The following is a 24,610-nucleotide window of genomic DNA, read 5'->3' as shown; positions in this document are numbered from 1 at the left end:
TTTAAAACTATAAATTTACACTTTGGTTTCTTTTTTTTTATAATATTGTATTTAATATAGATTTATTTATATGAATATATAACACACATATATATAAACATTTCTGGTTTCTTGTTTGATTTACTCTGAGGTTAAGTACATACAATTTGAGCACTCTCCGATTATATTTTGTAGCACACCTATAGAGAGGTATATATATACATATACATATACGTATATATATATAAATTGATATTTTTAAAAAATGGTTGCATAATTATTATAATTATGTAATACAGATAAAACGAAACGAAAAAAATATATATGTATATATAAAATTAACAAAGCAAAGACAAAGCACCAAAAAGACGGTTAAACATTTCCTTTCGTTTTTCTTTGGGTCATTTGGAGCGGGTCATATAGAGAATTTCCTTTGATATTTGCTAATGTTGTTGCTGTTGCTGTAGTTGTTGTTGTTGCGTTTGTTGTTGATGATGTTTTGTGCACAGTTTTTTCCTTAAGTTAATATAGCATTTGATGTATTGGGAGAGATTCGCCAAATTAACATATTACTCAGTGGCCGAATTGGTTGACAACAAAGCCGTATCTTCAGGCAAAGCCTTGCGTTTATATGCCGGCTCGGTGGCCAAATAGACAACCAAGCCACCAAAGATCACATAGAGTACACCAATTATGTTGGCCAATACTCCAGCAGCGGGCAAAGCAGAATAAGTCGGACTGCAAAGGATTATACACAATATGAGTATTTAAAAAAGTAGAAAGGGAGCACATTTTTACTTACATGGCAAATATGGCCTTCTCGGTGAGACCCATGAGGGCACTGGCTATGGCCAAAACAAAGCCAAATAGACCAAAATAGATGTGGAACGGCATCATGGCAATCTTATAGTTCTCTCGTATACCAGGCGCCAGATAGGCCACAAAACCAGCCACATATTGCAACGAGAAGATGATCACCGCCGACAAGCCAAGCCAAGAGTGCAGCGAATACATATTGGGTATGGGTGTCGGTTTGGCCAAATTATGCGAATCGAATACGGTCTTCAGGGCAATCACCGTCAAAATGAAGGCACCCATATGAATGCTAGCGTGGGTTAGTTTCAAAGTCTTCTTGCGCGTGGTGCGAAAACCGCGATAGATCAATATGGCTAAAAGTGAATATCATATTTAGACTTAAGTCTTGCTTTTTGTTTTTTTTTTTTTTTGGGGAGTGTATCACAACTCTCTATATATGCACATCGACAACATTTTGCAACACCACGGAGTTGCACCTCTTCCGTTCGGTACTCACAATTGCCATACAAGTAGATAAATCCAATGGTCATAAAGAGGGGATGCCAATTGAATTCAAGTGACGGATTCGCGGTGCCTCCCAAACCGCCGAAATGCTGCCCAATCCATGTGCCCACCAGCACGATCATTGTCAGACCGCAAAGTTGAGTCAGCACATAGAGCACCTTAAAGTTGATCAATGCTGGATCCATATTGGACTTATTGTTGCCTGTAAATGAAATCAAACGAATGAATAGCCACCAGTGGATTAGTCAGAAGCAAGCAAAACAAAAAACGAGTATACGCCCCAACAACAACATTCCAGACATTCCTATGAATCACTTTCGAATACAGATTGACAGAGATTATAATCAATTAATTGCAAGCAAATGCTGTATATCTTAATTACAACTGCCATCTGATCTCGGCATCATTCACATTTTTTTCCAACAATAAACAATGTCTACCCATTGTCGCCGGCCAGCCGATATTATGAAATAAAGTACTTTTAACAACGAATAACAACAACCCTCCCCGCAAACCCCCTTTCGGGATCTGGTATCAAAATTGCTTAGATTTATGAGAAATCCACGCCAAGATCCGATGAGAATGTTTACCTCTGTGTATGTTTGTAGCTATCTCTGGAGCCAAGACAAAAAATGTACTCCTATATCTTGAAGTTTGTTTATTTGTTCAACTATTTCAATGATGGATGGAGGAGCTTATAATGATGAGGGGTGAAGTAGGGCGCCTGTACTGTCTTATCAAATGTATACTTTCCATTCTGGAAATGGCATTGTTTCTACATGTCATCATTTTGATATTGTCAGAGATGCGGAAAGAAATGACAATTAACTAAAAAAAAACCGAAAACTGCAAATGAATTAGAAAATACTTTGATTAAAATAGCAAAATATTCTGGCGCGTGTTTGAAAAATGTGTACAAAAACTATATCTATATATAGATACATACATATGTACATACATACATATGTATGTATATATATGTGTGAATGAGCATGGGGTCATGGGGGGTTAAAGCCTTTAAGTGGGTGAGTAATTAAAAACAAGAGATCAAAAAGACCAAAGCAAGAATTTCTTAGCAATTATAAGTAATTGAAGTTACTTGTTAATTGTACATAGAATTTGTTGGTAGGAAATTCCTAAGATTTCATATGAAAAAGTGAAATTATTGTCAAAATTCTAGCACAATTGAAATTATGTTGAACCTGTTATTGGCAGCAGGTGCCAGTTAAAAGTAAATCAAGTACGGCATTCATTCAACAAATGGGTATAAAAGAGACTTTTACTTTTTAACAAAACACACAAAACAACAAAAAACACAAAACACTTTGCAAGGAGATAGACCAGTTTGTGACTCAACAATTTGTATGAAACGCTTTACAAATCCAATTCGAGCATTTTGTATTTAAATACATAATTGCGACTTTTTTCAAGTGTAGAATTTTAATTTTGAATTCCAAAAGTTTAATCTAATTGGGTTCTGATTGTAAATTATATAGCATTTCGAAGTATGAGGTAATCTTACTTTCAAAAGATTACACAAATTTTATTTGTCAGTTCAACTCTATTCAACCTACTTATCAAGTATAGTAGTAGTTATCGTAGTACTTACACATTTCGTAATTATCAACTCTTCAGTTGGCACAAATACTTGACTTCAGGTGGGGCAATATGAAAGACCTTGCTCTAGGACATTAAGGACATTAAGGATCTGATATGGGCAATAGAATTGAGTATTGAGATTTCTTCTCAATGTTATTCTTTTAACCTTGAGACAGCACAGACAACTGACTACATTGCCCCCTTAGATAACGGTATACATAGTTATAGTCATGATATTCAATTGAAATTGCTGCCGTATGCAAATGAATGAATGATGTTTGCAATTCTTGTCAGATTGAGAAAATGAACTGATAAATGGAGTCGCTGCGAAACGCGTCGAGGCGAGATGTTTGAATACATAATGAATGATAATGCTGTAAGTTGTAAAGTGCACACTCACATGCAGCTACTATCTGGCTGTAGTTCACATAGATATATACTTATACATATATGTCTTCTATGGGTAACATTATCATGGTAACACAGAGAGGGTCTGGCCACGCGTCAATGTTGAGTTATTCAATTGCTCTATATCCATATTTAAGTATGGTTTTTCCTTTTCTTTTTTTTTTTTGGCAGTGAAATTAATTGGCATATTAATTATGATTATGGACATTATTAATTAATATGCTTAAGTGGGCGTGGCATATGACTGAGATCAGCAAAGCATGGCAACAGATCGTGCGCAAAATTTGAAAGAAAAATGAAAAAAAAAAAAAGTAAAACTTTTTTTCTTGTATGTTTAACTTTTGTTTTTTCTTCTTTTTTTGGATTGGTTTCGTTGTTGTTGTTATGTTTTTTGTGATGTTGTTGTTGTTGTATGTGTGTAGACGATGACTTTGGAAAAGCGTAAAAAGTTGAAGACAGCAAAAGTATAAAATAAATAAAGTTGAAAAACTAAAGTGAAATTCAACTTGTTGATGATGAGGCAGGCAGGTGTAGACCAAAGAGAAATACATTTTGTGATGGTAATAAAGGGGTGGTGGGATTGGGACGCAGATACAGACAGGTAGACCGACAAACCTACCTATAAAAGAGAGAGGGGCGTAGAGGAGTGGCGCTGTGACCAAGTGGCAGTGGCAATGGCAATGCAGTTTGTCTGCTTGGTGCGTTTTGTTATAACTTTTACTAAACTAAAACGTTTGTGCGGCTTATGTGGCTTGGCTGTTGATTTTACTTTTGCACTCAAAGCCATTCACCATACACTTGAAGAAAAACTACTCCACTCATTCAGCTTAAGCATAAATTTCCGTGCAAGTCTCCATAGTTTAAAACTTTTCAGTTCTCTAGGATTGCAATTAGATTCGCTTTAAACATACGTTAGATATACACGTATTAGGTGACCTATGTATATAGTATATACAAAATTGGTTTCCAAGTATTTAAAGGCCTATTGATTTGCAGCAGGTGTAATTTCATATCACTTCGAAGAACTCTTACCGATTTCCCTTTAAAGGCCCATTATTCGCGCATTATTTTTTGTATATACAACAAGTTTTAAGAATTTCAAGTATTTCATTAAACTTTACAGGACATATCGATATGCTACAATTTCTAGCCCCACTGTGAGTGAGAGTTTTTCCAAAGGACATGTTGCAATTGTGATTCTTTATATTAAAGGGGAATGCTTTTAATTGTTCTGTGTGTAGTTAGCTACCTTTATTGACTGCCTCAATGTTAGATGGTGTGATTGTTGCTGTTGTTGTAAATGTTGTTGAGGTTGTTCCTTGTGGTGATGCTGCTGCTGTTGTTGCTTGTTCTGGTGTTGTAGTAACGGTAACATTTAACGATTGCTGCTGCTGTTGGAGTTTTGGCTTATCATCAGCCTTTTCGCCATTTGTCACAGCGATCACCGTTGCTTCAGCAACAGTTGCTACTGGAGCTGCTGCTGCTGCCGGCTGAATTGCAATTGTCTCCACTTTAATATCATTTGTCGGCCCAGCGGCCTGCTCTACATCCAAGTCCTTGGACATTGTTTTGCTTTTTGGTTTTTGTAATTTTCTTTCTAGTTTTGCTAGTTTTTGGTTTGTGGTAATTGTCGTTGTTGTAGTTGCTGCTGCTGTTTCACTTCTTAATTAGTCGACAACCAAAAAAAAAAAGGTAAAACCGCTGTGATTTTCGTCTGGCATGCAATGTGTGTATACGCGGTGATACTTGTAAACACAACTAAACAACAACAACAATAGCAACAATAACAATAATAGCGTTAGCTCTAAAAAGTATCAAATGTACGGGAAATATCGTATCGTCGTATCGTGGTCTGTAATCCAACAACCGTTCACTTCCATATGCACTGCGCAACTGAATTTAACATTTTCAAGTGACTTTAGCCGACGCCCGCCGGCCAAAGCTTTTTTCTTCCGACGAAAACAAATATCGCATGCGATAAATTTGTAGACGAAGTAGTTTTTAGTTGGTAATCAATGGTAATGGTGGCTGGGGGACTGACTGACTGGCTGACTGGTCGTAAAGCTTATCGTTAATAATCCAACTAATTGTTTAGTTTATTTTTTGTTCCTTTTTATTCAAGTTTTATTTTAAATGGCGATTAAAGAGGTTGACTGCTTACAAATCTGGTCATACCCTATTACACCTATGGGTCAAAAGGGTATAATGGCAATGACAACCGTTCTATTGAGTGGCTTAATTTTAGAGCTCCTTTTGTTCAGAATTCTTTTAAGACAATTGTCTTGGAAGTTCATTTCTTTCCAGAATTGCTGGAACAAAGTATTGCAGAATAGAATTTGCAATTGCAATGAATGCAACTAATATAGAATTTTGTTGAAGTTTATTAACTTCGCTAAGGGGTATCTGGGAATAGGCGACTCAACTTAGTATACTGAATTAAGTATGCTAGACACACTAAACTATTTGAATGGCGTATTGAAAGCTTTGACTGGACGGGGGAAGGCAACTTTTTGCATTCCATTAAGTCATATGATTTGCATTCCAATTCGAATATGTTTCATCTTATAAAATATTCTATATATGGCAATTGCATACAAAACATTGAAAAATCCTTAAAATTTCAATGGACAATGGCAATAGCAATTGACAATCGAAATATTTAGCTTCTATCAATTCATAAACTTGTATACACAATTTCCGAGGATTTCATGGAAATGTTGAATTTTGAATCTCCCCGTGGATCCTTCTGATTCCATTTTCAATTACTTTTAAATGTCACGGCTTTATATTGTTTTATTCATTTAATTTTGCATTCAATTCTGGAAAGATTTTTGATTTTTGGCTTTTTAAATTTATGTGTGAAATATTCAAATTTTAAGCAAAAATTGTTAACTTCCCAAACACTCAAAATAAGCGAAATACCCAGTTCAAGGTAGAACAGATGGAACAGAAGGTTAAGGGAAAAACGCACTTAACATTTTTTTTGTATATAAAATACACAGGTTTATATCAATATTGAGTCGTGAAACCCATGACTAATATGTTTTTTTAAGAATTTATATGCATAAACCTTTATACATTGGTGCGTAGTAAGTTGTGGGCGGTTGTAAAATGTGTGAATGCCAATCCTATGCTAGGACATTTACCCACATATATCGTCATTTTTGTTTTAGACTCAATTGCCACTGTTTGTACTTACTATTTACATACATATGTATGTATGTATGTACATATATATACTTAAATTCTGAGTCAACAAATTTGATACAAAAAAAAAAAAAGAGGAGAAAAATTCCCCAGAATAACTGTGTGATTGTCATTGCATCTGTGTTGTTCATCGCAAGAGAATACATACAGACGTACATAAATATGTACATACTTACCAAAAGAGAACAACATGACGTATACGTGATTAATTGCCAATACAAAAGTTGAGAACTACCAAACGAGTTTTAACTCCGCGAAAACAAAGACAAATGAGTTTCAACAATTTTATGTGAATTTTTCTCAACAATTTGAAATATATTTTCCTTTATTTTGTTAGCTTTAACTTGTTGAGCAAACAAAAGAAAATTGGAATGTTCTTTTGCAGGAGGCTGCGACACTGCTCCATATGGAATCAAATGTCAGGAAACAGAGAAAAGCCATGAAAATTTCTGCAAAACCGTTAACACCCCGCCGATGCAGCCGCCTCTCGGCTGCACATAGCATGAAAAGCTCATTTTGATAAGCTCCAAAAAGCGTTTACCACAACGAAACACAAACGCACACACACACACACAATTACTAACGCGTTCTCTCACACACACACAGGAACACAGCTGCAAACCACTTGTTGGATATACATTCATACATATGTACATACATATGTATATGTGTAAACGTTACCAAAACAAATCAACAAATTCTCCTATTTTGAACGTGGCTTAACTACAAAGTTAATTGATACTTACAAGTGTCGGTCTTTGCCAAGTGTGAGATTAATTTCAATGCGCGTTTTTGTCTTATTTTACAGCAACAAAATGGCAGCACGACACAACAAAAAAAAAAAAAAAAAAAAAAAATAGAAAAGAGAAAAAAAAAAAACAACAACCTATACAGAGAGAAATTCGGCAAGCCACTGAGCAAAAGTGAACCGTGGATTCTGTTCTTTTGTCTTTAGTTGCTCGCTGGCAGCGATGCCATACGAACAACTGTCATGTCATTGACCAGTTATCAGTTTATTTTGGCCCCGACCAGGCCAAGGAATAAAAGTGAAAATGTCATGTAGCAAACAAGACGATGCAACAAGTTCAAGGTCGTGATTTGGCTGCAAGCATCAATGCATATAAATGACGCCCCACTAGCCCACCCATCGACCAAGGGTGTCAAGTTACAGTTCGATTTACATTGTATATGCCAGAGTGTCGGATTTCTTCTTCGAATTGAAAAGCAGTTACTTTTAGCTAGTATTTTTTGCTTAGAAATTTAGTATTTATACTGGTATTTTTTAGAACCCACTAGTCTGGTCACATTGAAAAAGCATTAAAATCCCGCAGACATTAAACGTAAATTGTATTTCCAAATTAATTGAATGAACATATAATGCTTTCCAACCTGATAGTGACCAATCAAAAGGTCGTGCTGATTATCGGTATGTCAGATAAATATACCGCAAGGGTTCCACATCAAATAATCAAATCTCTCCTGTCATTCATGCGCTGGCACATTTGTTGCATCAATTTTCTAGATGAACTCAATCGAGAGCGCATTGCACTTAAGTTCATTGGCAGTTTACTGCACGAGCAGGGGCAGGAGGCGGACACTATTAAGATTATGCCAACTGGCAGCCAGCTGAAGCACGTGGCCACCTACGAAACGCTTTTGAACGAGTGCAGCAACAATAATAACAACGACAACAACAACATTAGCCAAAATGAGGGAAGCGGTGAAACAACGACGGATGCTTCAAAAAATGTGGATGCCACCAACACAAAAACAAATGGCTATAATGTCATTTTGCCCACATTAGCTGATCTTTTGTGCTACCAGTCGCCTGCGTATATCTTTGAGTTCCTAAACAAGGTGCGTCGCTCTGAGTACGTTCGTCGTGTATTCCTGTGGGCGTCACCACAAAATCTGCAGCATCCGCATGCGGAGTTCATTCTAAATGGCTGCGAGTACATGGCTGAATTGGTGCTACGCCTGGAAACAGAGACGCTACTGTCCCTTATCTCCCGAAAGCCGGGTGGAGGAGTAAGCAATAAACGTTATTCCTGTCAAGTGAGCAAAACACAGTTCCAGGTCACGGCATTGGAGACAAGCGAAAGTCACGCCACACCCAAAACCACGATAGAGAATCCACCTTCAGAGCCAGCTGGTGGTACCTTTAAAATTGAACTAGATGAGGATGAAATGATGGCACGTAACGCCCTCACATTGCCATATGAACGGTAAGTTGGATGAAATTAACGACTGCCTTACATGATCTTACATCAGATCAACTGTCTCAGCACCAGCGAACCCACTGAGGGTACTATCATCTATACACCTGATGCCAATGATGATTTTGATGAGGAGGATCCCGATGAGGATCTGAATTTGTAAGCCTAGCGATCAATCGAGATGCAGAGGCAGGTTGCGATGCTGCTGCACAAGCAAAACCCAACAACGGCAGTACAAATGGCTTTGGCTTTAAGTCTGTTTAAGTCTAAGCCCTCCTATAAACAAAACAAATGAAATAAGTTTTTAACCGGGTCCGTACAATGTTCCCTCCGGAGAATATTCCATCAGCAGTTTGATTTTGGTATTAATGCGATTCATATTTCAAATTTCAATCAATTTATAACCCTTTAGAAAATGTACATACATATATAAGATTTTTTGAATGAAGAATGGCTTACACTATTTTTATAGAGAGTAAATCACCTTAAATGAAGAATAGCATAGACTTTTGAGTTCATTGATTTTTATTATTCATTCATTGGGGGAGAAAAAGAGAGTACAAGAAACATATTTTAGAGAAAGTTATCAAGAATGGTGAATATCGGTTGATATGATGCACACTGCCTAAATTATTATAATTATATGGCTAAACAATGATGATTGATTACTTAATTAAATCAGATGATAAGATGCCTTGTTTTTTTTTTTTTTGTGTAATTTTTAATTTAAATAAATGCTAGAAATATGTTAATTTCAAATCGAATTTACAAGAACCACAAATACATATATGTGGATTTTGAGTTTGGATTATATCTATGTATATCCGGGGCAAAGATTGGATTTTGTTGCATTTTTAATAGAATAGTTTTGCTTTTCATTGATTTAATAACTATAAATTTGGTTTAACTTTTTAAACTACATTATTTTTACATATTAATTCATTTTAATCGTCTAACTACAATTATATCGATTGCTGGCATAACTTTCATATACATGTATCTAGAGATATAGTGTATACACACTTGTATATATATATACATATATATTCATTTGGTTTAAAATGTTTCAATTTTCAGTAAAATTGAGAAAGGAAATACATTTTTGAGTGGCATATATTTACAATGCGGTGGCAAACATCGATTAATCGTCCAAATTAAACTCTAACAATATGTATGTATATTAAAAAAAAAAAAAAAACACAAAAATACATACATATATACATATATATATAAAATCTAACGAAAAATCAAACAAATACAAAAAAGATACATGTGTACATACATATGAGCATTTCTATATGTATCTATGTAAAGATGGAACTAAGTCCAAGTCAAAATGGCGTCTAGTTTACGTTTACAAATATCACAAATATTACATCTATTGCAAAATGATAAAAGATACAATCCAATAATACTATATACCAAAACAAAATCTTGAAAAAGTTGGACGACAACGACTATCGTATTTACAGGATCAAAAAAACAGAAAATTTATAACACGGATTAACAAAATGTTGACTACTACTCTTGTACCAATATGGAACCGATTCCTATAGGATATTAAATCTATTAAAAGCTTATCTATTATTAAATACAATATAATTGAATACCTATCCATCTCTGTCTAATTGATACCCATGAGGTACAAGTGAATCTCCAAAATACGTTTAAAGTGTGTGCTGCCCATATTAAGACATGGATATTAAAGCATTTTCTATATTAACACCGGGGCGAGGAAGAGAATTTAACTAGGCATTGAGGGGGGCAAAAGTGTAAATTGATTGCAAAACTTATCCTATAAGAATCGGGTTTTCATTGCAAAATGGCTTTGTGCTATTTATTGCCTCATTTAAGTAATGCTTCGACATCGCTTTTCGGATCAGAAGCACGGGAACTCCAGAGCGTTTCACTGCACAGGGGCAGCGGGAGGTCTGTTTGGGCTTCCTCAAGGCAACTTTCTCTGAGTTGAAAGAATTTACCCACCAATTCGTCAATCCAATTGTGTAGATCGACACCAAGAAGTTTGCCATGGGCCTCGGCCTCCTGGCGCAGCGAGAACTGCTCGTTCTCGTTGTGCAAATGCTGCTGCCATTCAACTGGCAATTCAAAATCCTCGGGCAGGGACAAACCGAGCCCGCCATTTCGCTTTTGAGCATTGTCGACACTCTGCAATGGCTGACCATTGCCATAGGCAAGAGGAGCTATTAGAAATTTCAGTTGAGCATAGATAGAGTTACGTCCTATCAGTTTGGCCGTCCAGATGCCCGGGGTCAGGGGCTGTTTGAGCAAGGTTTTGGAGTGATTAATGACATCGGATGTCGAGTCCTCTACATGCAGTTCATTAAAATCCTGCAGACGACCCAATGGGTCTAGCCAAAGCAAAGTGAGATTGTACGAGTGTGAGGCAGAATTGCTATCACTTGATCCTTGATACGTATAACTAAGCACCAGATCCGACTGGGGACCCATCAGTTTGGCAAAGTTTCGAGCGACTTGCTCCTTTTGATCGAAGTCCGTGGAAACCTCAAAATTGCGTAATCTCTTGCTGAAACGGGCATTGCGAGCTAATTTGCCCTGTTGCACAGGACGTATACGTGTTTCCACATACAAATCTTTCGCGGTCGGGTCACCACGTCGGGCTCTGAAGCGGACTAGGAATCCCTTGTACTGATCTCTATGTAGGTAGTGCGTTAGTTCCAGAAGCTCTAAAGGAGCTACTTTTAATTGTTTGGCTGCAAGGCGCATAAGACTGTCACCCACACTTCTAGCCAGGTCGTCGTGACCACCGTGTTGATCTTCATAATCGTAAAGCGACTGCCAGTAGCCATGCAAATTGACATATTCCTGAGTATATGGACCATAAAGCCATTCCTCCAGCTGCAACAGCACCGCTTGGTTAATGATGGGCTCGAACTTGCGAGCAAAGAATAGAGATTTCTGCTCCGTGGCTTGCAGTCTGGCCCAGTCCTCGGGTTTGAAATCATTGGGACTGCAGCCACACCAATCTACGACATGCTTATACTGGCATTTGCATCCCTGTTTCCGTTTCCAATTGGTCACATGCAAATTGTTGTCCACGTAGGTGTGACAATGCTCGGTATTTCTCAGAACGGTGTGAAAAAAGGATTCGGCCGGCAGTAGGGTATGCCGGAATAGCTTTAACAAGGCCTGCAATAGCTCATCATCTTTCCGAGGATGGGTTACGTAGTTAACAAATGACTTCGACAAGGCCACCCAATCACTACCGCCGTCCACTTGTATGCCAGCAGGCAATTTACGATCTCCGATCCTCCACATATGTGTATCGCATTCCACAAATGTCTTATCCAATCCCTGTTTCTGTATGAACTTCTGTGTCTCCCGGCCATGGCCTTTAACAAAATTTCTGCCCCGATTGGCACTAAGGAAATCAACCAGTTTATCAAGGGTTTTTACCGGAAAATCACTTTCACTCAAATTAATAACGAAATCCCATTGCCAGTTGGATTTCAGCAGATCCTGCATGCACTGCAGCAACATGGTCAGCAACGAGGCGCCACCCCAGATGGTGGAGAAGCGCTTCCGAGCTAGACGTATATTTGAGAATTTCGTTTCCAGTTCCAATAGCTTGCGATAAAGGTAATCCTGACGCTGAAAGAGATTACACCGACTCAATTAGAAAAGACTGAAGCCAGAGAAAGAGACAGATGTGGAAGATCTAATGTCTATAGGTTTTCTACATGTCTATATATAGACACATTTTTTGTGACCACTACTGTAAGAATTTAGTTGGATCACATTGCGTCAATTAGCGATTAATTACTGAAATCCGGCTTCTTCTTTTACACCACCTCCACCATTCTCCCATTCTGCCATCACTCACCTCGTCCACATGTATATAGTAGACATGCTCGGGAGCGTATAACGCTTTGAGAAGTCGATGAACTTGTCGCAATGCTCGCCCATTCAGCGTCAGCAGAAATGCAATTCGAACACGTGATTCGCCCGTAGGTGAACTGGTGGCGGCCAATTGTGCAGTGAATTCTGTAAAAAATTCAATACGGTAAACTAATCTCGGATACAATCGTTTAGGCTACTCACTGGCTATGCCTGTTTCATAGACATTCATGGCATAAAAACCACCACAAATCTCTTTGACATTGCCCAAACACTTGATATTGCAACTGGAATCGGGCAGTTTACTGGCACTTGGTGGCGTATCAAAGCCACAAAAGCATTCCCGGCCATACTGAACTCCCGCATAAGGATAGCCCGACTGAAGACAGAGTTCGACACATCGGTTGGGTGAATTGGAAGATTTAAAGCTGCTAAAATAGCCACCTAAGAGCCGATGATCCTTCTCGTCCCGATAACAGCCGAGGGATACGTTGGCCGTATGATTACCCGCTGGGCAACTGCTGTTTAATTGGGTGGCATAGAAGCGTCCCGCTTGTATGGAGCACGCTATTTGGGCGATATGTTGACGACAGTCTTTCGTTTTGGCGCGTTGAAGCGCCGATATTGCTTCCTTGGCTTGTATATCACATTGGGGCTCAAAGCCCAGTTGCTTGGCCGTCAGCCGTGGCTGGGGCGTCCCAGCAACCGAACGTGGACGGGCTGGACTAGCTGTTGCTGCATCACTACTTTCTGCTTCGGCTTCAAGGCCAGAGCCATTGTTACTGCCAACAATATCCAAAGATTTGTAGGCCAGGAATAGTTGAATCCCAATGATGCAGAGAAGGATTAGAAAAAAGGCGCGATAGCGGCGCAGCCAACGCACAGACATCGATGGCGACTGTGTCGAGTGGGTGTCCATTGCTCCAGTTGCTCCTGCTGCACCTCCTAACACCCCCGCATGGTCATTACTTATCACTTGATATCGATAATTTACGAGTCTGGTACTTTGCTCCTCTCAATCTTCTCGCTGGCGTTCTGACTGCGGTTTGTTGTCTTTGTGTCTCTTGATGGTTGTCTACAACTAAGGCGACACTGTGGCATGATCCTCTTGCTGTGCTTGTCTGACCCCGCATTCGGACTATGTTCTAATTTGTTTGACTTTGACTAATTAACATTTAACTGCAGTTGCATTGTTTTTTTTATCTTTAACGCCCCCGCAAGGCAGTAACGATATTTCAGTGTTGGAAACCACTTAGAAGCCAAAGCAACCAGTGCTGGTAACGGCTAAAAGTAACTGAAGATGAGTCGATACCGATTATCATAAGTAAACGAAACAGCTGTTGCTAGTTTACTATTATTTTTCTCTTTGTTTTGTTTGATTATGTTTTTTCTGCATAGTTTTATTTTTGTATGGCTCTGTTTTGCCACGTATGAGGCGAAAACAATAAAGAAGGCTGAGGCAAATCTTCTAGAATCTGGTCATCAGCTGGATGATTGGCAGGGAAAATGGTTTCCTCAAGCACCCGGTGAACCGCACCTTTCCAAAGTGCTAATTAGTACGGCAGCGACTCCGCCGACGACACCCAACGATAGCTGGCCCGGTAAATGGTTTCCCTATGCTCCCGGTGAACCACACATTCCTCAAGTGTCAATTGCCACGGCAACAAAGACGACAATAAAACCAGCTTTTAAAGTTAAGGATGACTGGACAGGCAAATGGTTTCCCTTTGGCCCCAATGAACCGCACGTTGTGACGATGTCCAATCAACTGCCAAAGAATGAACAGAAGTCCGAGAATAGGGCAGGTAAATGGTTTACTCATGGCGAAAAGCCGTCTAACTTCGTTTGCGATGATGGCAAGGTACGCTTATCTCTTTTAGGGGGAAAACCTATAAATAATGAATCATTTTTGTTTGTAGAATAATCTTTCAGTCGACTATGATCCCAATGAAGTGCGGGAAAACTATAACTATCTGTGCATAAGCAGCAATCGCCGTTCCTTCTATCCGAATATGTCGAGAGAAGCCATCTTAACTGAACATTTTCTGCCCTCGGCTTATATGCCACCGACCAAGTGCCTAAACGAGTCCATAGAATATTCCCATCAACCGGCAACCACGTAAATAAGTTTAAATGTAATCCGACAAATCAACATTAATATAACCCCATCCTTGTAGTGGCGCGTTTCGTCCCCGTCCAGCTGTCTATGGGACATACTCATATCTGCCACCCCAGCGTTATTTGCGCAATTTGGCGGAGGGCGCGATAGTTATGCTTTACCATCCCTGTGCGTTTCGCGGTCAGGTCGAGGAGCTCCAAAAAATCGTGCGCAATTGCCTCTTCCGGCATCTCATAACGCCATCAATCCATTTGAGCGAGGAACGTCCATTGGCTGTGCTTTCTTGGAGACATTCCCTCACCATGTCTGTGGTAGATAAAAAAGTGGTTTCACAATTCATACAAAAGTTTGCCAAATTGGGACCTTTGGCCATTGACAATTTGTCGCGAGTTGTGGAAGTACGAGATTCTTATAAGGAATCATTGGTAACGGAGGCGCGCCTTATCACCAATCCAGATGATAGCGAATTGTGCGGATATTTGGATCAGTCTATGTAAATCTCTTTTTAGTATCTTCAAACCAATTCGAATATCTTAAAACTACTACTACTAAGTGCCTTTAATTGGATCACAAAATGTTAACTATATACATACGTATGTATATCTAACTATTAACTATATGAATATTCCAATTCGAATATAATTGCTAAGAATGACTTAAGTTACCATTCCTTTGTTTGTAAATAAGTAAATTTCGTTTGAATTATTTTTTGAACTATAACTAAATTGTTTTTGAAAGCTACATACATCTCTCATCATTATATATCCATTTTAGGATATCTTTTGTTTTAAATATCGTTAGTTTTTTTTTAAGTTGGTCTAAATTATTATTGTAATTTTTAAACTTTAGTTGGCGCCGTTATCCATAAATAATGGTTTCTTATATTAATAGGGGGTAGGTTTATCCCACAGCTGGCTAACAGAGATATCTAATGTAAACTCATTGCGAGCTTGCGAACTCACTTAGAGCCTGTTAACTCACTGCAAACCTCTAAGTTTACAGACTCGGCGTGAGTCAAATGTTAGCTAACATTTTTAAAACAAATTTATTATTTTTTTCAGTGCATACAAAATTTGTTGTTTTTCCGTTTTTGTTGTTGTTGGTGTTGTTCTTGTCGTAGCTTGTTGTCGCTTCGAGGTGAAACAAAGGAGACAAAAAAAAGAAAGAAATATAAAAAAATAACCAGAGCATCCGGTCAAAAATATTACGCGACTCTGCCGGCTCAGCAGGACAATTGAACAGGACCAACTGAACAGCTGGGAACGCTTCAAGGTGCCAGGTGCATAGAAAGGGACAAACACCAGCCCCGATCGATTCCTTCCATTCTCCCGCCCCGCGAGTGATCTACAATTCTGCATTCGCCATATCATCCACCGGCAACAGCGCTCATCATCCTGCGAATATCTGGTCTGGTTTGGTTTACATAACACAAACAGCTATAGCGTCAGCAAGAATGAACAATCTGGCTGATACGGTTGTAGTGGATCCTGGCTTCGGTGGCGGCGATAAGCAACAACAGGCAGCCACCCAGCCGCAGGATTCGAGCGCTGTTGTCCCACCGCCCGCCACCAAGCAATCCTCGGCCTTGAAAAAGACCAGTCGCTATCGGAGCCGTTCATTGAGCGCATCTTCTACGGATTCTTTCAGTTCGGCCTCCTACACAGGCAGCAGCGACGATGGCGACGATGTTCCGCCCCGCGAAAAGGTCCAGAAGAACACCAAGGGTAGCTCCGATTTCTGTGTGCGCAATATAACGGCGCAGCATGCTTTCGGACGTCGCGAGATCGAGATCGCCGAACAGGAAATGCCCGGCATTATGGCTCTACGTAAACGTGCTGCAGAGGATAAACCACTGAAGGATGCCAAAATCGTTGGATGTACACACATCAATGCCCAGACAGCGGTGCTCATAGAAACCCTGGTGGAGCTCGGAGCCAGTGTGCGCTGGGCCGCCTGCAACATTTACTCAACCCAAGTGAGTAGCCACCAACAAGCAAGTTGAGCTGGAAGTCACTTGATCTCCAGTAGCTCAATTGTTGTCACGCTAGTGACATAAACTCCCCGTCAGCCACACAAACAAATCATCAATCAAGCCATGTTAATCAATTAAGTGTTTCTATGTGGCTCAAGTGTTTGGCAATCGATGACGCGACGTCTGATAATTGATATGCCCTGAATTAGGTCGCAAATTGAAAGAAAAGAAAAGAAAGAGAGTAGCTCTCACCACACCAGCTCCAACCCCCGTCCTCCACCCAGTTTGCTTCTGTTATCCAATGATCAGTAAAACAAATTTCTTAAGAAATATAAATACTTTCATTAAGACCACCAAGCAAGAGTTTAAATAAAAAACTCTCTTTGCTCCAACCCTTATCTACAATAATTTCTCAAAAGTTAAACTAATTGAAAGCTTATTTAAATGGGTTTCAGACGCCAAACTCTTTAAGTCAATCACATTTCATTTATTCTTGTGCTGATCGTTATGTGTTCTCACCTCTAAGCAATAATTTCCATTTAGTCAAAGGCCCTTTATTACTCAAGTGGCTTGGAGACCTTATTCTAATTAATATGTAACAACTGTGGCTTGCCAGCTGCCACAAGTAATTTAAAAATATTACTCACATGATGTATTGCCTAGAAACAACAACAACAAGACTAATCACTTGCTGATTTCATATACCCAAAAAAAAGGGTCTTAAATTTCCATACGTTCATCAAAAAGAGACCAACCAACCTGCCCCCTCGCCACAGCACCCAGTCTCCGTCCAAGTACATACATATACATGGCACATTGTATAGCTTTACCTATCAGAAACAAAACATTCTTGATTAAAATTTATAGATATTGCTATTTGTTTAAGATATCTTTAACATATTTAGACATTTCTAAATATGTATGTACATATATCATGTAGCAATCTGTGGGTGTGTGTGTGTGTAAGTTGGTAGTGGCAAAAGCAAATTTTAGCCCAATTATTCGCATTTGCAAATGGTAGATGTAAAGATATAGATTGTGTTAGGTTTAAACATTGGCAAAGGAAGGGAATTATCGCTTTTAGTTTTGCGTTTTAATTGGGATCACTAACGCCGGGGCTGGGTGGGGGGTGTGGTCAAGATTGTATAGACATGCAACTACGTAAATAAACACAAAATGGTAGATAACCGAAATTAATCATTTTACCTTATCATAAAAGTATGTACGTTATAGTATAATGGGTTTGATTATAGTCTCGATTGAGAGAGCCAGGAAGAATGAGAAGTGGTGACCCCGATGTTTTTTTGCAAATATCTCAAGTCAAGGATAGAGAAAAGGGCTGACGACGACTGTCACGAATGTAGGGGAAACGTTTTATTTTCTTTACATAAAAATAGATTGAATATTTGTATAGTTCTTTAATAATTATTCACAGCACGATGTCGGGCCTTCTGCCGCGCAGATACATGCAAATGAATATTCGATTAGACAACTTAGACTCGGAGTTGTCTCCCGACAACTCTTCTCACTCTGCCCACATCGAATGCAATTAGCATGTGAGTCTAACTCCGAATCAGCTAGGCAAATTTTATATGTCGTCTAATTAGTTGCACCTCACACACACACAGTCTTTGCGGTTGGGTATAATTATAATTATTGTTGTTGTTGTTGTTCCATTATATGTATAATGTCATATACATTTTATTTTCTCGACGAATTTTATTGCCTACGACACGACACGATATTGACACACGTTGATTCACCACGCCCAAAAAGGCATGACTTGAATTCAAGCTTATCAGTCCGAGTGGCCAAGTATCGTTTAGTCCATAAGAGCTCTCTGATATCATTTAATACCCAATACAAATCGCCTGAAATGAAAGTAAACTGCAAGATTTAAACTATTTATTTCTATGTAGAATGAGGTGGCCGCCGCTTTGGCTGAATCTGGGATACCAATCTTCGCCTGGCGCGCCGAAACTGAGGAGGACTTCTGGTGGTGCATCGATCGTTGTGTCAATGCCGAGAACTGGCAACCGAATATGATCTTGGATGATGGCGGCGATGCCACCCATTTGATGTTAAAGAAATATCCAACCATGTTCAAGCTCGTCAAGGGCATTGTGGAGGAGAGTGTCACGGGAGTGCATCGTCTGTATCAGCTATCCAAGGCCGGCAAATTAACAGTGCCGGCGATGAATGTCAACGACTCGGTGACCAAGACGAAATTCGACAACCTCTATAGCTGCAAGGAGTCCATATTGGATAGCTTGAAGCGTTCAACGGATGTCATGTTCGGCGGCAAACAGGTTGTCGTCTGTGGCTATGGTGATGTTGGCAAGGGTTGCGCTCAGGCTCTCAAAGGACAGGTAAGAAAAAAAAGGCACTCCCACCTCTCAGTGAACTTTGGCTGCTTTGCAGCAACAATAAATCAAGTACATAGTACTGCAGTGGAAATCCTTTCTTTCTGGCTGTATGCCCACCGAAAATGTTAATTTTAAGCACTATCCAGCCACACAGCTGGATAGATACTTAGCAACAGAGTAACAACTAGTGTCTAGTTGGCAAATTAAACCTAGCAAAACGTTCTCTACTGTAACTGCTTCTACTTTCTGGCCATGGCTGATTTGTATTCGTATTTGCAGGGCTGCATTGTTTATATTACCGAAATCGATCCGATTTGCGCATTGCAGGCCAGCATGGATGGCTTCCGTGTGGTCAAACTGAATGAGGTGATACGCAATGTGGACATTGTGGTCACTGCCACCGGCAATAAGAACGTTGTGGTGCGCGAGCATATGGATAAAATGAAGAGCGGCTGCATCATCTGCAATATGGGCCATTCGAACACAGAGATCGATGTGAATGGCCTGCGTACACCGGATCTAACCTGGGAAAAGGTTCGCTCGCAAGTGGATCATATCATTTGGCCGGAGGGTAAATACATTATTCTATTGGCCGAAGGGCGATTGGTGAACTTGAGCTGCTCGAGCATTCCATCGTTTGCCGTGTCAATAACATCGGCCACTCAGGCTCTGGCATTGATTGAGCTATTCAATGCCCCACCCGGCAGATACAAGTCCGATGTGTATTTGTTGCCCAAGAAAATGGATGAATATGTGGCCAGCCTGCATCTGCCCACATTTGATGCTCATCTCACCGAACTGAGTGACGAGCAGGCCAAATATATGGGCCTCAACAAAGCCGGTCCTTTCAAGCCCAACTATTATCGCTATTAAGGTGAATCCAATTTTGTGGTGTAGGAGGACAATAACAAAAGAAACAGCAACAGCAACAACAATTATTCAAAGAAAACAACGCCAACGAAAGTATTGTCTTTGCAAAAAGGAAAAAACAAAAACAAACAAACAAACACACACACACTATTTAAATTGAGAGCACGAAGGCTCTACACAAATTGTTGACAAAAAAAAAAAAAAAAAAACAAAAACAAAAAACTTGCGGTAGACTATGATGATGAAGGAGAACCATCAGCAGCAACAAAAACACACACAAAAGTTACTATATAAATTGTATTGCTTAGTTAGCGAGTAGATTTAAAAAACTGCTCACAAAAACCACACACACACTTAACAACCACAAACAAACACCAACACATACAACCACACATACACACAAACCAAAATCAATTACATTCGCTTACTAACGTGCGCCTTTTAGTTGCTAGCATTTATTTACAAGAACAACAAAAGGATTGTTGATACTAAATACCAATTAAAATATGTTGTTGTATGCACGTACGCAGAATATATTGATGTATCGAACTTGTTGTCATGTCAGGATTTCAAATTTGCCAATGCCCCTCCGTGTAAATGTCAAAAGCTAATAGTTTTCTAAGCTAAAAGTTTCAGTTTCAGAATTCTTCATTCGACACGTTCTCTTTATTCTCATTTGTTCAAATTGACAAAACGGTTACGGCCGATTCTTAGAAAACATTTGCCAAAAACGAAAGCGTTTCAGTTCTAGTCGATTTCCATCAACAGCATGCAGAACAAAGTAATTGTAAATTTTAAATATACTCATGATTAAATACATATAGTGAAAGAATAAACTGTGTTTATCCATGTACTTGTAATGGCAGTTCGATATATCAATCTATGTCAGGACTTGCATACATCAGTATACACAAATTGATTGGTATCAACAATCCCAGGCTTGACGAGTTTGTTATTTAAGTGATTATGACTTTGTAATTTAGCATTTGCTTTAGTTGCCACAGTATTTAATGATTAATAACTTTCGCAATATCAACTTACGGTTTCCCCATCACTCTTTCAGACACCCACCCGCACATACTGTCACTGTCTCTCTCTCTCTCTCTCTCTCTCTCTCTCTCCCTCTCTATTTGTCTTTCTCTGTCTTAGTTTGTTTATTGGAAATCTGAATTTAAATCATTTGAAACGTTTTATTGCCGTTAAATTGAATTTATTATTTCATCTTCTACATCTTATTTTTGTGTATTTCTTATGTACTTACATTTACTTTTGTTAATTATTTTATGGCACGTACTTTTTTTTTTTGTTTAGTTCCTTTCAATTTGTTTTTGTATTTTGATCGTCAAAATATATGACAAAAACAAAAAAAAGAAAAAAGTGGTGAAAGTAAAAATCACAAAAGCAAAAAAAAACTAAAAAAAAAAACAAAAACCAGAGAAAAAAAAATTGAAATGCAGTGCAAACAAATTCCATTAATTCAATTATATTGAGATACTTATATACAACAACAAACAAAAAGCAGGCGAAAATCAGATAAATTATATATAGTATATATATATATATACACCGCATATACATACATATATTAGAAAACTTTATGTATAAAAAGAAAAGGAAAAAAAAAAAAAAAAAAAAAAAAACAACATACACACATATGAGAAGAAAAGAAACTACAAACGAAATTTAAATGAATTTGAACTGTTTGTCATACAAAAACGAATTGTAAGAACAACAATTTGTGAGAATTGAAAAGAAAAAAACAATAAAATTAAAAGGAAATTTTTTGAGCAATTATTGAGTAATGTGTCTATAATTATATTACAGATCCTCCAGATTGTCACCGAGGGTTTTGGTTAAAAATAAAAGAATGTAATTTCGATCAAAATAAATTAAACTTTGGCAAATAATTGCTTGGTTGGTTCCAATACTTTTTTTATGCTTTTATCCTTGTTTATGTTATACGCACTTCCTCTGCATCCTGGAGGAGTACCTTTATAATCGGCAGAGTAGATTTTCTAGATCAAAGACTATCTGCTATATTTGAGTTTTGAATTGAATTCAAAATATATTAATATTGCAAATGAAAAACATTAATTTTTTATTTTAATCGTTCAAACAGATTTGTAGTTGTCCTTAAAGAAATCATTTTTGTCTACGATTCAGAATAAAAGCCATTTAATATATGTATATAGTTATCAGAATCAATTTTTCGATTTATTATTAATCTAGGGATTGGCTTACCCTAAAATTAATGATCATGGGAGACAATAATCGACTTATTTACCCAATTTTCCCCGTGTTTTTTTTTTTTTTTGTGTTTGTTTGTTTGATTTTCGTAAAATAATTAGAATCAGAAATACACACAATTTGTTAACCTCCGTCTCTCTCTATCTCTTTGTGTCTCTGTTTATCTGTCTGTCTATTAAATGTTTAATGTTTATTTGATATTATGCCTTAAATCTGTATGGTGTTTTTTTTTTTGTTTTTATTTTTCTCGTTGACATTCTATATAAAAAGGTAAATTACACAAGTTTCTATATGCTGAAAAATTCTTAAAAATTTTCATTTAAATTTTGTTGTTTTTTTTTTTTGTTTGTGGTATTTTGTATATAAGTATGTACGTTACTTAAAATGCCATAATCTATGTATATAAAATGGTTTTATGTAGATCATACCATCCTATTTGGGGTTTAATTCTAAACACTTTATAGGAGGCGGGAGGGGGCCGATACTGCAGTAACTACCCCGCGCGTTCCGTCAAATGTCATCGTCCAAGTCCACATATATTGATAGTCGAAGTTGTCGTTGTCTACACATCGCATAACTAAATCCTTAAATATCCTGGAGGCTAAATTCGGGTTTAGCCGAAGTTTTGTATGCTCTTGCAGTTCCTTCTAACTGGGTTGAATCAAAATTGAGTGGGTAAGCAAGAACAAGGTTTTTTTAATATTGCAGGAGTTCTTGCAGTACTTTCTCGACTCACAGAAGCGGAAGCTGGCATTCTTAGAATCCAAATTTGGTATAATTTGAATCTTGAGTTTTATTTAAACGGATAACGAAGTTGGCTTTGACCATGGATGGAATGGTTCATGGATAATAATCGAAAAATAGGTTGTGCAAGTGCATTGAATATTAAAATGAAGCCGAAAATTGAAAAATTAAAGGAATCGGGGGAATAAAAGGGAAACTAAGCTATGGATTAAGCGATGCTGGAGAGAGTGTGTCTATATATTGGTGGTAATAGAGGTATGCATGAATTTAAATCAATTGAGCGGACACGGAAAATACATGTTTTAGTTAGTTGATCAGAAAGAGATTCCGAGTGGATTTATTTCATGCACACCTCTGGTAATATACGTGATAGTAGTGTGTGTGTGTGGGTGTCTGTGTTGTGTGTATGTGTATGTCTGGCTTGTCTCTCTCGTTCTGGGCATTTAGTCAAGGAAATGAGGCTTCAAGTGCTTCAACATGCCAAAGGTACGGAAGCGTCGAATGTTCATGATCTTCATTAGTTCATCGTCACATATGGCAAACTGCTTATTCTTAGGATCATACAAATCACGCTCCTTAATGATGGCCCACACTTTCTTGACTACTTCATGGCGTGGCAAGGAGTCAGCACCCATGAGAGCCGATAGTTCCGGCGACAGATTGTAGGCGCGTGTGAAACCAGTGCTTTTGCGACCGCTACCAGAGCCGCCTCCGCCACCAGATTTGGCAGCCTTCTTTTTAGCTGGTGGCTTTTTGGCCACCTCATAATCGGAATCGGAACCGGCATCACTTTCAGTTCCCGAATCGTCGGCGCTAAGGGTCTTGCGCTTCTTCTTGGCCGGCGCCTTGTGCTTGGTCGGTTGCGGTCTTTTCTTTTGTGCCGGCTTCTTCTTCTTGGTGTCCTCTTCGCTGCTACTGGGATCTTCCTCCTCGCTGGGCTCGCTCTCATCATCGGGATCAGCATCAGGATCCTTCTCGTCGTCCTCATCATCCTCCTCGTCCTGTTGTTCATTGATAACCTCCATTACGATCCTGTCGAATTCCTTCTTGCGGCTCAACAGCGAGCAGTTCAGCTTGCCCTCCACCTGCTCGCGCACCCGCTTGGCCGAAATGGTAGCTAAGTCGGCATTCTTTAAGACGGCTTGAATCTCACGGCGTAATTCATCGCTCGAAATGTCGGACATTTTTGTAGGATTTTCTTGAGTTTTTTTTTTCTTTTCTTTTCGTTACAAAGATGGAACACAACTCGGGCTCAGACACGTTTCTGGTTCAGCACTGCAAAGCGATATTAAAAACCATAATGGACACACGATTAGATTAGTTAAAATTTGGGCAATTCTCTGCTGGGGACCAAGCCAACTTACCCTGGTGGTTAGGAATTTTGTTGAGAGATTTGCACAATACTTGAGTTTTCGGCGTTTTTTTTTCTTTATACCTTGGCGTCTGCCATAGAGCTGGGAAGTCCATCGATGGCAACATCGATAATATCGATGGTAGTGGTACATTGCGATATATCGACTGCTACATCGCTACACTCCCAGCTCTAGCAAACAATATTCAAATCTGTTGATGTAACAGCGAACTTTCAACCTGTTGTTACTGGTGGTGCAAGGTTTAAAGCAATTTCTGATGTATAATTATTTATAGCAGACGATAGTGAATGATCCAAAGGTTAAAAAGTATCTTC

General features: G+C 38.6%; 6 protein-coding genes across 8 annotated transcripts; 3 read left to right on the top strand and 3 right to left on the bottom strand.

Annotated features, from left to right (window-relative positions):
• Positions 1-14: 14 nt before the first annotated feature.
• On the bottom strand, positions 15-7,409 carry LOC137573698 (plasma membrane ascorbate-dependent reductase CYBRD1). Of its 3 annotated transcripts, none has more exons than XM_068285695.1 (4): positions 7,260-7,409; positions 1,292-1,501; positions 782-1,148; positions 15-717 (listed from the first exon to the last, which is right to left on the bottom strand). In XM_068285695.1, the coding sequence occupies exons 2-4, from the start codon at positions 1,482-1,484 to the stop codon at positions 549-551; spliced, it is 729 nt and encodes a 242-aa protein (XP_068141796.1). In that variant the 5' UTR covers positions 1,485-1,501; positions 7,260-7,409; the 3' UTR covers positions 15-548. The 3 variants fall into 3 exon arrangements, with proteins under 3 accessions (XP_068141796.1, XP_068141795.1, XP_068141794.1); XM_068285694.1 differs by lacking the exon at positions 7,260-7,409 and adding an exon at positions 6,690-6,850; XM_068285693.1 differs by lacking the exon at positions 7,260-7,409 and adding an exon at positions 4,556-5,207.
• Positions 7,410-7,787: 378 nt separating this feature from the next.
• Elp5 (Elongator complex protein 5) lies at positions 7,788-9,231 on the top strand. The gene is made up of 3 exons (XM_068285697.1): positions 7,788-7,939; positions 8,036-8,738; positions 8,799-9,231. Exons 1-3 carry the CDS (start codon positions 7,891-7,893, stop codon positions 8,890-8,892), a joined length of 846 nt encoding a protein of 281 aa, XP_068141798.1. The 5' UTR covers positions 7,788-7,890; the 3' UTR covers positions 8,893-9,231.
• A 5-nt stretch (positions 9,232-9,236) lies between these two features.
• oxt (Xylosyltransferase oxt) lies at positions 9,237-13,870 on the bottom strand. Its single transcript, XM_068285692.1, has 3 exons — positions 12,810-13,870; positions 12,592-12,752; positions 9,237-12,359 (listed from the first exon to the last, which is right to left on the bottom strand). Exons 1-3 carry the CDS (start codon positions 13,522-13,524, stop codon positions 10,575-10,577), a joined length of 2,661 nt encoding a protein of 886 aa, XP_068141793.1. The 5' UTR covers positions 13,525-13,870; the 3' UTR covers positions 9,237-10,574.
• Positions 13,871-13,937: 67 nt separating this feature from the next.
• LOC137573949 (uncharacterized) lies at positions 13,938-15,465 on the top strand. The gene is made up of 3 exons (XM_068286048.1): positions 13,938-14,466; positions 14,525-14,724; positions 14,783-15,465. The coding sequence occupies exons 1-3, from the start codon at positions 13,987-13,989 to the stop codon at positions 15,219-15,221; spliced, it is 1,119 nt and encodes a 372-aa protein (XP_068142149.1). The 5' UTR covers positions 13,938-13,986; the 3' UTR covers positions 15,222-15,465.
• A 329-nt stretch (positions 15,466-15,794) lies between these two features.
• AhcyL1 (Adenosylhomocysteinase like 1) lies at positions 15,795-21,839 on the top strand. Its single transcript, XM_068286002.1, has 3 exons — positions 15,795-16,699; positions 18,616-19,065; positions 19,342-21,839. The coding sequence occupies exons 1-3, from the start codon at positions 16,178-16,180 to the stop codon at positions 19,933-19,935; spliced, it is 1,566 nt and encodes a 521-aa protein (XP_068142103.1). The 5' UTR covers positions 15,795-16,177; the 3' UTR covers positions 19,936-21,839.
• A 280-nt stretch (positions 21,840-22,119) lies between these two features.
• On the bottom strand, positions 22,120-24,409 carry Non2 (upstream activation factor subunit spp27 homolog Non2). Its single transcript, XM_068286282.1, has 2 exons — positions 24,288-24,409; positions 22,120-24,198 (listed from the first exon to the last, which is right to left on the bottom strand). The coding sequence occupies exon 2, from the start codon at positions 24,105-24,107 to the stop codon at positions 23,367-23,369; it is 741 nt and encodes a 246-aa protein (XP_068142383.1). The 5' UTR covers positions 24,108-24,198; positions 24,288-24,409; the 3' UTR covers positions 22,120-23,366.
• Between the last annotated feature and the right edge of the window lie 201 nt (positions 24,410-24,610).

Source organism: Drosophila tropicalis, unplaced genomic scaffold, assembly GCF_018151085.1.
Source record: "Drosophila tropicalis isolate 14030-0801.00 unplaced genomic scaffold, ASM1815108v1 contig_443, whole genome shotgun sequence".
NCBI classification, from domain to species: Eukaryota; Metazoa; Arthropoda; class Insecta; order Diptera; family Drosophilidae; genus Drosophila; species Drosophila tropicalis.
Note: the sequence above shows the minus strand (reverse complement) of the source record. Positions and strands in the feature narration are given on the sequence as shown.